Genomic DNA, 17407 nt, shown 5'->3' with positions numbered 1-17407 from the left:
TGAGCTGACCGGAAAAACAAAGTGCACTGGAAAGTGAATTGATATGAGGCTAGATAAGAGTACATAACTATGGGGAAACTATATATGAGCTATCTTGGCTTTCAGGTATGCTGTGTGAAAAATAAATGGCCTGAGGTTGGAAAAAGGATAGCATTGATTTCCTGAAGAAAATGGTGGGTGAAATTAATGGTGAAAACAGAACATTGTTAAAATGAATCAGTTATATTGTTAATTAGCAATTATGAACAAAATCCGCACAAATGTCTTCTAATTTTTTTTGTATAACCCTGTAAATGTTATCAAATTAAGAGTTTACTTTATTGAAGTGTATAAATGTTGGTAATAAACAAAGGAGAGAATTTATGAAAAATATGTCCGAATATGAATGTGACATCTCACAGAGATCACACCTAAGAAAACCTTTATTTTCCATTATTAACCTACTTTACTTAACATTCCTTGATGAGTTGGTCTTGGAGTGAGGAGGAGGACTGTCTTTGCCGTAGTATAATGTGAATTTTGAGATGTGAATCTAAAAGATTTACCACTTTTTCTTGGTGAATCTAATGAACTGACCAATGTATAGACTAAAAAATGTGTCATATACTAGGAACACAGAAAAAAAATATGTATTGCATGCTTGTACGGTTTCCTTTTGAAAGTATTGTGATGAAAACGAGACAGCCACAGACATATACATTGGGATTTGTGCTTCTTTATTTTGCTTTGAAGTGCCTAACCAGCCCCCTTTGGTAAATTACTAGCTAATTTGCTTGGGAGATATCCACAGATTGACTCTGCCTTGTTGTAAATCCTAAAGACTTGGACAGCGCTGCTCTTCTGTCAGTGCCTTGGATCCGCGTGGTAGTTCTCCTGTGATGGATCTGTACGGAGTCCTTGGTACTCGTTATTGATGGGGTAAATGAAACAGTGGGCTTGTGTTGCTGGTAGAGAAAATAAGTTTGACACAATGCAATGAAATTTCATCCATGCAGTGATGAAGTGCAATCATCCTGCTTGAAGCAAGAACGATGCCGTTGTATTGGTGAAATACTCGTCTTTGCTTGGTTGCTATAGATACACAAATAAATTACAGCCTGGGAATGTATAAAGGAGTGTAAAATGCATGATGGCAAAAAAAAGCCTTGTTTTCCAAGCAACATAAGTATTTCTCTTTGTGTGTTTTAATGGCTGCCCTCAGTGCTGCAGCGTGAGTTGAAATTCAGATAGAAAGCTGGACTGCAAAGTTTTACAATGGAGCTGAAGGGTTGGATTTTGGCAGCTGGGGTCTCGTGGCAGCGATTGTCATACCTCCTAAGTCCAGTACCTTTATTTTATGGAATAAAGATTGAACACTGAAAAAAAATTTACTTGAAACAGGAACATGGCCAGGCACTTTCTTCTGCTGCTACTGTAATTAAAAAGGAATCAACATTTATCAATGGAAACCAAAACATACTGTACATAAGAGGAACTACCTCTGATTGAATTGCACTATAGTGTATAAAGTAGATGACCTATACTCGCTCCTGTAGTTAATACATCTTAATTATGGTATTTTCATCCAGGAGTTTCTCACAAACCACAGGTTTGTATCATGCAATGATCCTTCCTTTTGTTTCATTTCTTTTTACCTGTTCATGCCCTGCAGCATGTTTATCCTCAAAAGCCAGATGATCTGTGATTAATGTATTCCCAAATCGCAGCAGCAACCTATTTCTCCTCTTTTCTTTCCACATCCCTCAGTTACTTTTTGATTGGCCTCTTCATGTGGTACAATAACTCTTAGATTGATTGCAGGCCAGTCTCTGCTGGGATGGGCTGACACGTGGATCAGAATTTGTGCCAGCAAGCTTAATTAAACTGTAACCATGGGTGCAGGATTATTACAAAGACCTTTTCTTATATTCGGCTGTCTAAATGGCAGTTTACTTTTAATGCCTTACCCTTTACTGGGGAAAGATCTTATTTAGCTTGATATGTTCAGTCAGATGTTGCCTACATGAGAACACATAGCTTGTTTTAGGAATAACTTTATAATTACTGTACTGCAGTTAGCTCAAAGTAGAGGTCATTGCTTGCAATACAACTCGGTTAAGCTGGTAGCCTTTGGGGCTGTTTCTTATTATAATGGAATAGTTTTTGCTTTCCACAAATTATTAAAACATTACAGAAAAGTTAAAAAGTAAAATAGTATAATAATAAAAAAAGGAAATTTGTTGACATGGCTTTCTTTACCCTTGAATACAAAGGAAGAGCCTTTATTAAATGTTATAGATGCACTTCTAATTTGTATATTAATGTTTATTTTCATGCAGAGTGCCGAGTGGCAGTAGTGCCACTGACTTTTTTTTCCCTGTGTAAATATGTGACATCTGTTATGAAAAATATGATTGTGGTGGCGGTGTTAAATTCACAGGCATATTTGTTTTCTTATTGTGTGAATAATTGTCATGTAACAATAGTGTATTAATCATTATTCACTGTAGAATATTTTTTAAAATGCAACTGTGTGGTACTGGCACAGCCAAAACGCACTTAAAAAAATAAAGTGCAGCTTTGTGGCTCATGAAATAGGATTGTCAAAATCCTCTCAAAATATAACGTATGAAGTCCTTTTACAATATTATTTCCCCTAAAAAAAGGGGGTTTTAAGGCAATTATGTGAAAAGCGACACCCTTGGCAGAGGTATTGTCAGCATTATGGGATGTTCTGTAGCCTATAAGTGACACTAATCCGTTAAGGGTAAGGGGGTCATTCATTTTCCTCCTGAAGTCATCAAATACTGGAATTGATTTCTGTTCCAAACATCTTTATCTCATAGCCGGGATCTTTTCAGAATAATTTAGCATGCAAATAGGACAGTTTTTTTCCCCTGCACATTTGTTAAACATTTCTGAGAATCTGCACTGGCCGTAATCTCTGAGGTTGAGGTGTGACTGTACACCACTAAATGCAATAAAATGAGGTGAAATGGCACGTGTAACATATAATGAAATATTTTCTGTCTGAAAGTCAGGTGGTGGCTGTGCATTACTGTGTGTGCTTATTCTATGTAACATTGATTAACAGTTGCTGTTGTAAAACCTTGGTATGCTACCTGCATTCATATTTGTTGAAAACCATTCTAGAATTCTAGTGACATGCATGTGGGTAAGGACAATGACTAGAGAAGACAATGTATCACTCAAACTTGCACAAAATGCAGAAGAGACCGTAAAAATAAATTGACAACATTTTGGTACATCAGATACATTCTGTAGTTTTGAGAAAAGTGCAAACGTACTGTACTGTTGCTATGTATTGCTCCTATAGTATATACTGTACATACTGTATATACAATAAGGAATATGGTTTAAGGAAAGAGACACTTTTGCTGTTCCATTTGTATGATTTAAAAATATTACTGATAGTCATTTGTTCAACTGGTGTTGATAATGAATAAAAATGTTGAGGTGTATAGTTATAACTTACTGTAGGTATAGTCATAACTTAATGAGTAGTTCCTGGATATTATGTTATATACATTTATCTGTGTATGTGTGTCTATATTTTTCAATTTGTTTCAATTCAGTAAATAAGGAAACGTGTACAGATGCTACACAATGTGATTGTTAAATGTTTGCCCGGTGGTCGTTTGTTCCGTCACTTGTGGGCTCACAGTATGTCACAAATGATATCAACCTACATTTTATTGTTTGAATCACCAACTGCATTGCCTCAGCAGGAATTTGGTTGTTGTTTAAAACTAGATATCCCAATTCAATATTTATCGACGCATGTGAACAAATTCAATCTGGTTTTCTGATTGCTGTTCAACTGCTCTGCCAGCTGAGATACAAGACTTTGGTGCCCCCTGAGAAAACAATTGCACTGGAGGGAAGCTGGGTTTGTTTCTGTAGCTGAACAGCATCAGTGCCCGAGCTGTTGAAGGAACTTGATATCTGTGGAGCTAATTTCCTATCGTTTTTCTCATTGAGGTTACATTATCCAGTAAATTCCATCTCTCTCTTTGCCCAGCTCCTGAGCCCATTGGGTTTCATGTGAGTTTATTTATTACCTTAACCCTGTCTTGCCTTTTCTGTTCCACAGAATATTTGGTCAGTGTAAAAGTCTTCTGAAGTCAGAAATGCAGAATTCTAAAAAGGGAACAGCTTGAAATCCTGAAAGAGCTCAGTTTGTGATCTCAGGTCAGCTCACAGAACTGGAATGGAAGTGCAATGTGTGATGTCTAGGCTTGGGCCTAGCTGAGAGGCTTCAGGCCCTTGTCTTCTGGACACACACACCTGCTGCTGTTTTCATTCCAGCCGAACGTAATTACCTAACCGAGGCCTTAATTGAACTGACGGGGTTGCTTGATTGGAATTTCTGCAATTTTTTTTTTGTACTCGCGGGTTTCGAGATTTGATTTCACTCACTCTGCAAATAGTGCAGTAGTTAAGAGGCGGCCTTCAAGATATTAAGGAGCTGAACCCCCCCCCAGGGGCTCAAATTAAACCTTTTATGAAGTCGAGAATGGGTTCAATTGTGTAACTGCGAGCTTGGCTGGAGCAGAAAGCAGCAGGTGTGCAGGTGAGGGCAGGAGAGGGCACTGCCCCTGCCCAAGGAGGCCTGCCCCTTTGTGCTCTTGCATGGACCTGGTTATATTACAAGCTGCTGTGACCTAGTTTGCCGAAAGTCCACCCAGTTAAGTGCATTGTAAAGGCTGGAGTGCCACATACAGTACTTTACCTTGAATAATGTGGCTGGATTCCCCCCAGTTAATTATGCCAGCAGGTTGGCAGTGATGAACAAAGTATCCGTGGGTGAAACCGTCCTCTAATGTTGCTGTGTTGTTATTTTCCTTTTTTCTAAAAACACTGTGCGGGGGCTGTGGAATATGTTGTGATTTTGGCTGGCGGAAGATTTTGGCCTGTTTTCATAATTGTTGGTGTTTGTCTGCTGTTGTTTTTTTATTCATTAATACCATCTTACATGATGTCTTCAAGTGTTCACATTTACTGTACAGTGCCTAATCCTTTCTTTTGTCCAGTGAAATCTTTGCTAATGGAGACTTTTTTTTCTCCGTCGTTTCTACTGTAGGAAGGCCTCGTCCTCTGAAGCAGTTCTAAGCTTGCAGCTGAGTAAATGAAAACATGCATGCATGAAGCAGGAGTTGTTTTTTTGTTGCCTCCTGCTGTTACCATTTGCTAAACAGGAAGAGGCTGGGGAGAATTAACTGCTTATAATAGTACACGTGCTAATTAAGGGCCATGAATTAAAATATACAAACAAAGACAAATTAATGTGAAGGACTTTTAATCTGCCTGCTAAATTGCACTCAGCACTTGTGCAGCATTGTTACTGCTGGCGATGGGAAGTCAGTTCTGCTGCTTCTTATTCTTTGGAATTTGACGCTGTCGTGTGAGCTTGAGATGTTGGAAAGGGGCGCAGGACTGAGGATGGAAACTAACTCAGATGCAAATGAAAGTACTTGTGCATCTGTGAACCACCAACGTTGAAGAGCTGTAGCCACACTACTGCTCTTTGTCACTCCTCTGCTACCCCCCAAAAAAACAGTCCGCAGTAAAATCGCACCACGCAGTATTCAGTAAAACCCATTACCAAAAGGTTTAATCTTCTAATTGTTTAATTGTTAAATATTGATGCAGACATAAATGAACACAGGCACTGTAGGAGTGCAGAGAATATGAATCTTTGAAATAATAATGGACAGTGGTAAGGGGATGAAGGCGACGTGGCTTCGGAATTAATAAGGCAAGGGAAGGAAAGAGATGGTCTGAAGACAAAAAATGATGTTGTTTTGGTTATCTGTCTTGGTGAGAGTGGAAAAGGTAGGAAAGCACAGTGTTGGTCTTGTACAGAAACATGAAATAGAAGATACATGTCATATTTATTAAATGTAAATAGGAAATGTAAAAATTTTAATTATAAATGACAAGCAATGTTATGATTTCATGTCATGTGATTTCCTAAAAATGCCAGGAGCTCCATACTTGGTTCTTGGATGGGGTTAAAAGTTCCTAAAAAACTTGATGAAGAAACGGAATAAATATTCCAAAAAACAGATGTTTTTAATCAATGCAAGCACAATGGAAGATGCAGCCGTGCCCCGCTTGAGTAATGGAGATCGCCTGGTTGCTATCAGCGTGATTGAAAGCTGCCTGACTGCGAGCGGAGCTGCCAGTAATTGTGGGGAATGAGCCGTTCTGCTTCAGCAATGAGCGGCAGAGATACTGTATCCCTGATAAGAAGTAGAACAAATGAAGGGGCCATTAGAATGTGAAGTTTTTCTGTCCCAGTGCCTCCATGACGCACGAGGAGAATCGCCAACTTTTAGAGTCCCACATAACCCGAAAGGGAGGCACTGAATGCGTGCAGGATCTGAAATTCTGTGCAGTCGACATCGATGAAGAATTTGAAAATGGCCTCGCATGTCCACTTCCATTTTTGTCTTTCCATCATTTCTTGATGGGTGTTTCCCAGACGCCATGACGGTTCTCTTGCTTATAAAGAAAGCGTTAAAACGTAAGAATCTTTCCTCACATAGAGGAGTCGTTCAAGCTTATTTTTTTCTGTAGCTAATTGATTCAAAGATCCCATCCTGCCATTTCTTGAAGGGAGCCATATTATTGCCTTTATCAATCTTGCTGCACAATCCTTTAGTTTTACATATCATGATCAGAGCGTTTTTCCCCCGAAAAACCTGGAACCCGATTGGAGCACTGAATAACAACAGTGTTAGCCCATTTGATGACCCTGTGTTTGGTTTGTAACATGTGTTGGGATATAAATATAATCATGACTTTCAAAATAAATCTACCGAGCGACATTAAACCTGTGACAAATGAGGATTGGAACTAATAGTATTTGATTTGTTTTTAAATCCTCTGTGTACCTACAGTAGGTGCTGTGCAAACAAGAATGGAATCCTAACATGTGAAGGCATGTCTTCATTTGTCTTTCAGTGTTTTATTATCATTATTGTCATGATCGTCAATATCATTACCTCTCAGTTTACCCCTTTCCCTCAAGTCAACATAGTTATTTCACCTGTAACCACACTGCCTATGCATAAGCCAGTGTGCCTCTTTGCTTGTTTAGAGTGTAACTAAATCTTGCCTTGTATGTGTCAGGAAATTGGCTTTTTTCTGCCTTCTTAATTGGAACCCATTCCACTTTAAAATGGGCAGATGTAGGCCAGCCCCTGGCAGAAGTCTAGGGGACACCTGCCAGACTATCCAGAGAAACTCAATTCACTATAACGTTAAGCAGAGAAAGTATCCATTCATTTCCACCCTATTTGAGAGGTTGATGTACAGTAGCAAGCTTACAGGTTTGGCATTTTGAGGGCAGTGGGACAGAAGCCCTTTGTTGTTTCTCTAGAAACTTAATTTGTAACCTTTCATTTAAGAAGACAGGTATACACTTCTATACATGACCATTCTCTTGATGGAGAATACATTTTTTGTTTTGTTGGTAGTAAGATTACAGCGAGCAATTCAAACTCTGACATTTTTTTGGTAGTTGTTTCCAAATCCTGTATTTTAAAAATCTGATTTTATCAGCATTGATAAATCACTCTGTAAAATGTTGTCCGTAAATATCACTGCTTGTTTATCAGTGTGGCTCTACCTGTATACCTTGTGTTAATCTTTAATTTGTTGTTGCTTCCCTGGTATCTACAGTATATTGGTCTTCCCAATGGACAGTGTAAAACTGCAGTCCTGGTATTGCCTGCAGGTGCAACAGCAAATGAAAGACTTCAGTAAAACAAGAGCAATAGGAGCTTAGCCCTTTCAATAGTTCTCTAAAAAGTACTTAGGTGGTAAAAATACTATAGATCCGTTATGTGTGGCAATGAGCTTATATTTCTAGAGGTAGTGAATGGGGGAAAAGAGTATGAAGTTAGAAGTAACAGATTCTACTGTACTTTTTAACATGCCAGTTGATGCTTTAGTTTCCAAAGCCTAAAGTAGAATTATTGGATGGCAAGAACAAAACATTGTCAATATGAGAATAAAATAAAATTAATTTTACAAGTTAGATTTCACAAGCTGTAAAGCAGAATCCTTTTCTCAGGTATTATGAAGTATGGTGCTTAGAAATGTGGTAAATACATCCCACAGATTGATCGCATAGGCAGTGCTTTGCAAAAGTATTAAGACCCTTCCAGTGGTTTTCAGTATCACTTAAATGCATTGTTGCAAAACCAATGTGGGTCTTGAGATGTGTTTCAGTTCCCACAAAAGGGGTTTGGATGGATGACAGGAATATTGTTGATCAGTGGACATTTTCTCCTACTTCAGCCTCTAACCTGTGTAACTCTTTCCAAGTTGTAGTTGGGCTCATGGTAGCATCTGTAACCAGTTTCCACCTTGCCTGCTAGCTCAGTTTGGAAGGACAGCCTGATCTGGACAGCATCCAAGTGTCTTCTTAATGTTCGACCTCACCATGCTCAAAGAGATATTAGGGTGCTTTCAAAAGTTCTTACACCCTTCTCCTGATCTGTGCCCTTTTACAGCTTTATCACTGAGTTATTTTGAAAGCTTCTTGTTCTTTATGGTTGAATCTTTGCTTGAAATTAGCTACCTGACTACCTGAGAGATTTTATAGAGATAGGAGTATTTATTCCGAAATCATGTGAACCACTGTTATTGCACACAGACAAAAGCCACTCAGCCAACTGTGTGACTCTTTGAAAGGTACAGCAATAATGTGCACCAGTATTTAGGCTTGCCTCAGCAAACGGTTTGAATACTTATGCAGTCGTTCATTTTTATTTCACATTAATTATCTATTTAGTTTGGTATCGGTTGTTAATGGCTTTTTTTTCACAGTGATTGTGATTGCAAGCTTTAAAAGCAACAAAATTTGGATACTGTCCAAGGGTCTGAATACTTTTGCAAGACATTGTATAGAACTTTAAATGTGTACCTCTGGGATTTCCTTTCCTTTTGTTGGCTCTATATGTCAAGACACTAAACTGTATTAATTTTTCATACCTGCTTGAAAGAACCCAAGAGGGTGCAGTCTGTAACTATCAAAGGCCTGCAGGCAAGAGGGAAGAAGGTCTCCTTCACTGATCCAGCAGAGTTTACAAGCAGCGGACAGTGAGAAGCAGCATTAGGCCTGCTGGGCTCCCCAGTGCAGAGAGATGGGGCTTCTATCAGAAGCACTGGCCTTCCCTGGGGATCTCAGCCAGAACTCCCTGGTCTCCCTGTATGGGCCTCATTCATCTGCCTCTCTATCCCTGCCGGTCCCTCAGTGCCAGTGAGGCTTAGGCCCGCCAGCTTTTGCACCCAGATCTCAAGAGAAACCGCTGTGCGCTCAGCAGTTTTTTTTTCGGACGGCTGCTCTTTTTTTTTGCTCGTCGAGCAAAGAGCTGAGCAGGAATCTTTTACTAATGAGCTATGACAGAGCTTTCGCCTGGCGGGGACGTGGCGTCCCAGCTATGGCGTTCTGAGATGCGAGTGTACGGTGGGAGATGCAGACGGGTAGGATATCTGAAGTTGCGCTCGGTACGCGCTGCGCCACAGTCACAGCCAGGTGACTGTACAGCTGGAGTCCCAGAGTCCCGCTGGCGACTGGCTGTAAATATTAGCTCTCCGATGAAGCCTTATTCATTTTCAAGAGTGATCTTTGCATGGCTGCTTCAAGAGGTGGCTGTTTGTTTCCTTCACCTCACCCCAGCCATAGCACTGCCTAAGCTTTATGTGCATCCCAGCAGAGAGAAATGACTTTACATCTGTAATGGTCTGCAGCCGGTTTTTATGGAAGGGGGGATTGTGCTGCTTTCAGAAGGAGATGTGTTTTATGTGTGTGAGAGCTCTGGCCTGCTTTAGGGCAAAATGTGTGCACTGATGAATGCTGAGTAAAGAATGACAAAGGTGATATGGAAACTTTCCTTTGGATGCTCTGGGACATTAAGGAGCAGAATGGAAATAGTTTTTCATTGCGGTGAGAAACAAAATTAAAACGTTCACCTTTTCCCCCACAGTTCCCTGTTTTTTTTTATAGACTTTCTTCACATTGGCATTAGAAACTCAACATTATACAGTTTGCATTTTGGAAAACTTCCACATGCTTTAAGTAAAATTAATTAAATAGCTTAGAATGAAATTGAACTCTTGTCATGATGTGTCTTGGCTTGTGCATTGTGCTTCCACTCTCAGATTTCCATAACAAAATGTATTCTTGTTTGGACTTCTTCCTAATATATTTTTCCTCCTGTGGATTTCTGTTTCGTTTATGTAGTTCTGTTACTACAGGGCTCTGTAGATGTGTGATTCTGCTTGATGCAGTGACTGTTTTGAGAAGTCTGAATACCAAAGGTGCATTTAACGTATTTTAATACTGTATTTGCATGGCTCTGACATCCCACAGAATGCCTCGCACTTCGACTGCAGAGATAGAAGGCCCAAGCACCTATTTCAGAATTTCAGTAATGCTTGACCCAGTGTCTCAAGTTAATATGGTGGATTTAATAGCTGGTGAATGCTTCAGATAATGGGAAAGTGGTCATTTTATAATATTGTAAAAATGTGGCGCATTCTTCTTTTTTTCTAATTAATCTTTTTTACTGTTTTTATTGCTTTATTATTCAGTACAAAGCCTGAACATTAGGGGGCTGCATGCTGCCTCATACTATTCCGAATGATTTTATCATTGTTAAAACATAAGATACATCACATCCAGTCAGTTACTTATCTCTAATATTTCTTGCTAACAGAAATCACTGCATTGATTTTCCCTGTAACTATTTCCCTGTTATTTATTTTTGGAGGGGCAACAGTGGTTAGGTGACAGTTTCCAGCTGAGTTTTTTTTTATGACCCATCATAAAATCCTGGTTGGATTGAACAAACAGAGGTGATGGAGATATTTACAGACAAGGAAAAGCAGAACTGCTTATGTTAGCACTGAAACAGTTGTTGTTATTGGTTTGCATATAAACAGTTCTTGTTTACGATTGAGTAAAATGCTTTCAGCAGCACAAAATCATTTCCATATCTTTTCTTCCTTCACCGGTAACGTGTATGGTTACAGTGTAGTAAATGTGCCTGGATTTCTTTTGAACCAGTGTAGCACAAAACCCTTTTCACATCATGGACAATATTCCATACTCTGCAAGCGAGGAGTGTTTTGTATGTGTTATGAATTGAAGCATACAGTACCAAGCAATATTTGCTTGGATAAATCCATCCAGCCACCTATTTCCTAAACACTTTATCCCTATCCCAGCTAGCAGCGAGCACAAGTTAGGAGGCATCCGACCCGCCAGTGCATCAGGGGGCATGCACAGGGCCAGTGTTCCCAGAAGACAGTTGGCCTACCTGTATGTCTTTGGATTCTGGGAGGAAACCAGACCACCAGGATGCAACCCACGCGAACATGGGTAGAGCATACAAGCCCATCTGCTTCCTACCATCCTGCCGTGCCACCCTGCTTCGATAACTCTCCAATGTCAATGTCCATTCCGGTCAGTTTGGCTGTAGACCTAAATTAAACCACATATGTGGAAAGTAATAGACATTAAAGTGATCTAACATGAGAGAAATGTCAAAAGGTTGTCAACTTTATAGGACAGCTGACCTTTTCTTCATGCTGTAATGCAGGAGAAAAATCTGCAAAAAAAATTCTTTTTTTTTTCCCAGGAGCATAAAAGCTGTTTCAGCTCTTGAGCAAGTAAAATTCACAAGGATGATGTGGTGTGGCTTTGAACGGTAACTGGAAAATTGAACCTTGTACATGTTCATAAGTTGAAAATTGCGAGATAGGCCTTCAAACAGACAGAGAGGACAAATTTTGGCAACTTCACAGGCCATTAGGATAAGAAGCGTTTAAGATTTGTAATGTACCCAGTATCCATTCCACTGTAAGACCTATTGGGTCTAGTTCGCTTTTCATTTGACGATAAAGCTTTCATTAGCCAATTCTAATGAGCTCATCAGTTGTAGAGAACTGCTTTCATATGGGTTTGTTTTGTATCCATTCATATTGAAATATAACATTCATAACTGCCCATTGTCCTGCCTGGCGTGTTGTTCTGTGGTTGCTTGGGCATCTACAGCACTCGGCCTTTTTGTGTATTTCTTTTTTTTTATATCAATTCATAGAGCTACATGCTCCAGTTACATTTGCATGGAGAGTTTTAATTAAGTGATAACTGTCACCACGGGATGACTGTACAAGCCTGTAGTATCCAGCAGAGAGATAAATACCAAGGCCAGTTCAAACAGGTTGGGGAGTGAGCAGGGGGTCTACCAGACAAAATGATTGTGCAGTTAGGATAAAAAAAAAAACAGGATGAGCTGAAAGAAGAGCTGGGTTACAACTGTGTGCCATCACCACAGCTTTGCAGTAGAGTGCAGTTATAGCAAAAGGGAAGTGTTTTCTTCTTGGGTGGGTTTGCTCGTGTGTCTGTGAGGGCTGTGAGGCTGCTTTCGGCTGTCTGGAATTCAGTAAGCAGGGATTAGCTTTAAACACAGTTTATGGTTCATTGTAAAACTTATTGCTCAGGAGTCCAGTGTGAAGTAAATAATTCATTTTCCGTGTTGTTGTGATTGCATTTCACCAGCTGAAGAGCATGGCAGCTGTTTTAATTGAATCTCATAATCCATTTGGTCGAACAGCTGGAGCCCAACACATACCCAGCTCTTTAAAACTGTAACTGCCCGAACATATTTCAGCCGCCAAAATAGGGTCAATATCTTTTGATCCCTTTCCTTTATTTCTCATCCACCCTCAACTGTCTTCGTTAGCCGGCGGGATGTGAGCTACTGTACCTCACAGCGTGCGTGCCCTCGGGAACGGAGACCGCAGCCTTGGAGAAGAAAAAACCTGGAAATGCCGGACGATTATACTGCACATGCTTCCCTAATGCCAGCTTTCCCCATTCTAGTCATCTGCCTCTGTATACCCCTCCGGAAAACCTTTGCCAGCTCAGAGCAATTATTAATTGCTTCTCCACTCTTGTATCAACCAGTGCCCTCGGGTTCCACTCTTAAAACGGTCCTACAGTGCTCAAGTATGCAATACAGGGTAATGTAGCAGTGGGGAAGCCATTTAAAGCCATTCGGTACCTGTGAACCTATGTAGGGAAAGAACCGTCATCTTGGAACACATAGAGTCAAAATAAATACACTGCTGACAATCATAATGGACAGTTAGCTTTCAGTAAATCGCATCGAAATTTTCACGACAGGCTAAAAATTTTCTTTTACGTCTTCTGACAGCATTTCCCCTAAAATGCCAAGAACCATATTTAAAATTGTATTGTGTTTTTCTTTTGGATCTACAAATTTCACCTAGTCCCAGAACAATCGATAGCTCTCAGCAAGTCATTAAGGACAGGATCACTACCTTTATTTATTTATTTTTAAATCAAAACTCAGAAGTGCTAGTTGGCTCAAACTGTAAGTGGTTAGAAGTTAGCACCAGTGGATTTGTTAGACTGTATTTATTGACAAAGATGGTTGTACAGATATTTACATCGGCTACAGTACATCCATACATACTTAATTTTAATTAATGTAATTAAATACATACATACATAAATTTGGGTGGAAACATGTAGTGTTTGCATGTAGTGTTTGATACTGCGTCCCAGCTGGGAGGTGTTGAGTAGTGGTTAAGATTGTGCACTCACTGGAAGGTTGCCGGTTGAAATCCCAGGCGAGACAGGTACTGCTGCACCCTAGTGCAGATTACATCACTCTTATTGCACCAGTAAGATATTTAGCTGTATAAACACCTGCAGATGTAAGGCAATTTTGATAAAAGTATTAGCTACGTTAACTGCTAATAATAATTAGTAACCTTGGCAGCTTGATTTATGTATCTTCTCTTTAGGCATTGCATTACAAACTAGCTGGAATGTTTTCATCTCTGGTGGCTCAGTGTTTACAGAGCATCCTGCTTGAGACCTTAATCTGCTTAGGGAGGTCTATGATAAGCCCAAAACACTATCAAAATATCCATGGTGCTTAATGTTGTCTGTGTATAAATGATCTGTTTTGGAGAACTATGGTCCTGAAACAGTTAAATATCATTATTTTCCCACATTGTTTGCAAGTAATGGAGATTAACTGTATTCTTTAAGCCTTGCTCTGTTTCATTTTCTTCTCATCAATACAGTGAAAACTCACTCCTCTGTAAATAATAAAACTTGAATTAATTAAAATAGAGCTGCCTTTTTTTTTTCTTGAGGCAGTTTTATCCTTTCCAACAATAATGAATTATGTAAGTTAATTGTTGTATCTTGGGACAGCAGTCACTGGTACAAATAAGTTGAGCAAAGGCACAGTTTCTGAGTTAATTTTAACTAAGCAGAGCTGGCCCAGGTGATGCAAAATGGGTGTGTGTGATGTTACCAAAGATTATAATTTGTTTACTAGAACATACATGTATAGGTAAAAGGCACAAAACAGTCTGTGGTGTAATAAAAATGATTCTGAGATTTATATTCATTGTTACTGTGCTTCTGAAAGAGCTGTGGCTTGGTTTAAGTGCAGTAGCTGAAAGATTAAGAATGTATTTCCTGAAGTTTCTGAAAGTCTCGTCTTTTATCAAACTCCATGGAAACCTCTGGAAGGGTATAATGGCAAGTCTGACGTTCTTAATAGAAAACACAATGGTAAAAAACACATCAGTATACTGTATTTAGATTGAGAAAGTTTGTTAGTTGTTAATGTGAAAAGCCCTGTTATGTTATCTTTGTGGTCCTGATATTCTTCTTCTGTATTTTTAATCACAAATCAAACACTTAATAACTGAATTTATAAGACTTCCTGAATAAACAGACCTAACTACATGTAATAAAATATTTTTAATTTGATTTTGGTTATATTTTAATACTTGAACATCAAATCAAAGTGTATCATCACTAATTAAATAGAATAACTACTGCAGTTCAACGTAGTAAATGAACTCCTCCAACTTTAGAAAAAAAGCAGTCAGATACTCCACTATCTTTGTTACAGTATTAATAAAGTTTACTAAGCATTAGCCCATTTCTAATATCCACCCTAATTTATATCCAGTGCTTGACTAGTTAACACAACCTGCAGTGAAAACTAATAAATAATAATAAACTTTGTTTCAGCTAGAGTGTGTTGTACAATCACATTTGTGCTTCACATAGAAGAAAATTTGCTGTCTATAATGCAAAATAACCTAAGTTTTCATAAAATGTTTTAAATATTGGTGCATCAGGGTTTTAAGGAGTCCAAATACAAGAATTTACTGTACTTAACAGGGATATTTTTTTAATTTGTTGAGATGTCCTCCTTTTCTTTTAAACCTTTTTATTATTTTTTGTAATGCTTCCAAAATAATGTAGCGGAAGACTCCGATTTTCTCACGGTTGACATAACGTAATTGATGGCAATTTGTCATCTCGAATAATTTTGGAATAATGCCGTAATCGAATCTCTCAGATTTCCAATTACAAGTTGCTATTTGTGTGCTACGGTAGCTGTTTCATACCTGCCTGAGAGCACAAAGCTTTTTTTGTTTCTCCTCCTCATTTAGTTCAGCTTGCTGGAGAGAAGCTTTCCACGTAATTCATCTGAATTGTTTTGGGTTTTTTTTGGTGGGGGAAGGGGGACAGAAACCGTTTAGCGATTCGTGTAGATTCCACGCGTGTTTTATTTTCAAACGAGAGACCCAAGTCACTCCTGCTCAGGGGCCGTCTCCTTTGAGAAGAGCTACGTTTTTCTCTACTCACACCTTTCCGCCGCGAAAGCGGCGAAAATGAATGGATGTTAGCAGCTGGTATTTAAATTAGCCATGTGTAGGGCCAAGTAGGAACGCTTCTGTCTCTCCATAACATCCCCTGCAAGTACACGTTTTTAAAGTCCCTGAAAAGGGTGTCTCCTCCCCCCCCCAGAAGATCTCTTGGAAGTGTATCCATAAATAGTAAACTGGTAGTTGTTGGAATCTCACATGAAAACTCCCGGTTGGCAGGTGACATTATGCTTGATTTAAATTGTGGAAATAAGCTGAGATAATAAATCAATGTGATGTTTTTAGTGTTACATCCCAGGTTGCTTAATTGATTTTTTCGGAGTACTGTTGCAGGAATTGTTTTTAAATCATAAGTGGTAGGGAAACTGTCTTATAAGTGATTGGTTATGCCTTGTTTATTTTACTTTTATTAACTAAAAAAAACGAACAGGTTTAAAAAACACGAACTCAGAAATTAAAAAAAACAACTGTACAGCCTTAGTATTTTAAATCATGAATGCCAAAAATTATCAGTGATGTAGAATTCTAAGAAAAGTTAAAGGATCGCCTTTTATAGTTGATTTTGTGTGTGAGAGTGGCTTAAATTTTCTTTTGTTTCCTTTATTTTGAACTTTGTTTTATTTTTATTTTTTTCCTTTAGGTTCTCCCATGCCATCCTCCTTATCCAGTCCATCAGTCATTGAGCATTCACATTCCCAACCTCCATCACCCAATCTCCATGACAACCAGAGGCCGTTGCTAAGTAATGACACCACCCAACCAGTTCATGATTCTGACACGGATGAAGAATACACTGCCAGTTTGTATTTACCAGTAATACAGGCTGGCTCAGTTCCTGTCTGTATTCCAAGTAATGGTAAGAATGGATTACATCCTCCTCGGTTCACATCATTAAAATCATTATGCCACTTAAAGTCTAATAAGATCACATTGATCAAGTTGTACTGTGTCTGCATATTTGACTCATTCCTAAAGTTAAACAAAGTCAGTGTCATCGTGGAAATTAAAAATGGGAATTTTTTAAACTATAATATCATGCAGTAAGTAATAATTTAACAGTATCCTTAGTATTCTGGGAATCTATGACATTATACAGTATACTGAGCATAAAAAGAAAACCATCATTCTGTTTATCCATTTAGTTTTTTCAGGATAAGTATGTAGATATTGGATGTTGGCTTAAATGTTATTGGCATCATTTTGATTTGATTATTTAACCAGTCCTTGACACACTCGAGTAATTTTGGCTGTGACATAAGATCTAAATCACCTCATTAGTGAGACAGTTGATTGGGCATAGATGATGGAGTGATTTAGCCTGTTGCATGTCAAGCCTCATGAAAATCAAGATGGGAAAACACAGGAAATGTAATGTGGTCCGGTTGTCAAGACAGCAACACCTTCTTGCCATCAGTATGCTGAAGCAGCACCTCAGGTTTACTCACCAGCACCAGCTGTAGAGTCAAGTCCACTGTAATGACAAATCAAGGTCTTGTGTTGAAGAGTGTCAGTGAGTGTGGTGCAGAAGTACAGAATGGGGAGGTACCAGTGTGATGGTCTGGCCAGGAGAAGATGTAGAGAAGGATGAGAAGCTGAAGGCATGGCCCTGCATTGAACAAGCCCTGGGACTTCACCTGCAGCTCTGCTCATCCACACA

The 17407-nt window shown here is 39.0% G+C and overlaps 1 protein-coding gene across 3 annotated transcripts in view; it reads left to right on the top strand.

Moving 5' to 3' along the window:
- Positions 1–17407, top strand: part of LOC148840435 (teneurin-3) — a 276657-nt gene that overhangs the window by 135535 nt on the left and 123715 nt on the right. For all 3 annotated transcript variants that reach the window (XM_088919813.1, XM_088919804.1, XM_088919821.1), the window contains exon 4: positions 16391–16606. In XM_088919813.1, coding sequence (XP_088775939.1) covers positions 16391–16606 — 216 coding nt within the window. The remainder of the gene's footprint in view (positions 1–16390; positions 16607–17407) is intronic.

The sequence above is a fragment of the Atractosteus spatula genome, chromosome 1 (genome assembly GCF_055471065.1).
Source record: "Atractosteus spatula isolate fAtrSpa1 chromosome 1, fAtrSpa1.hap1, whole genome shotgun sequence".
NCBI classification, from domain to species: Eukaryota; Metazoa; Chordata; class Actinopteri; order Semionotiformes; family Lepisosteidae; genus Atractosteus; species Atractosteus spatula.
This window is presented reverse-complemented; position numbering and strand designations above follow the sequence as displayed.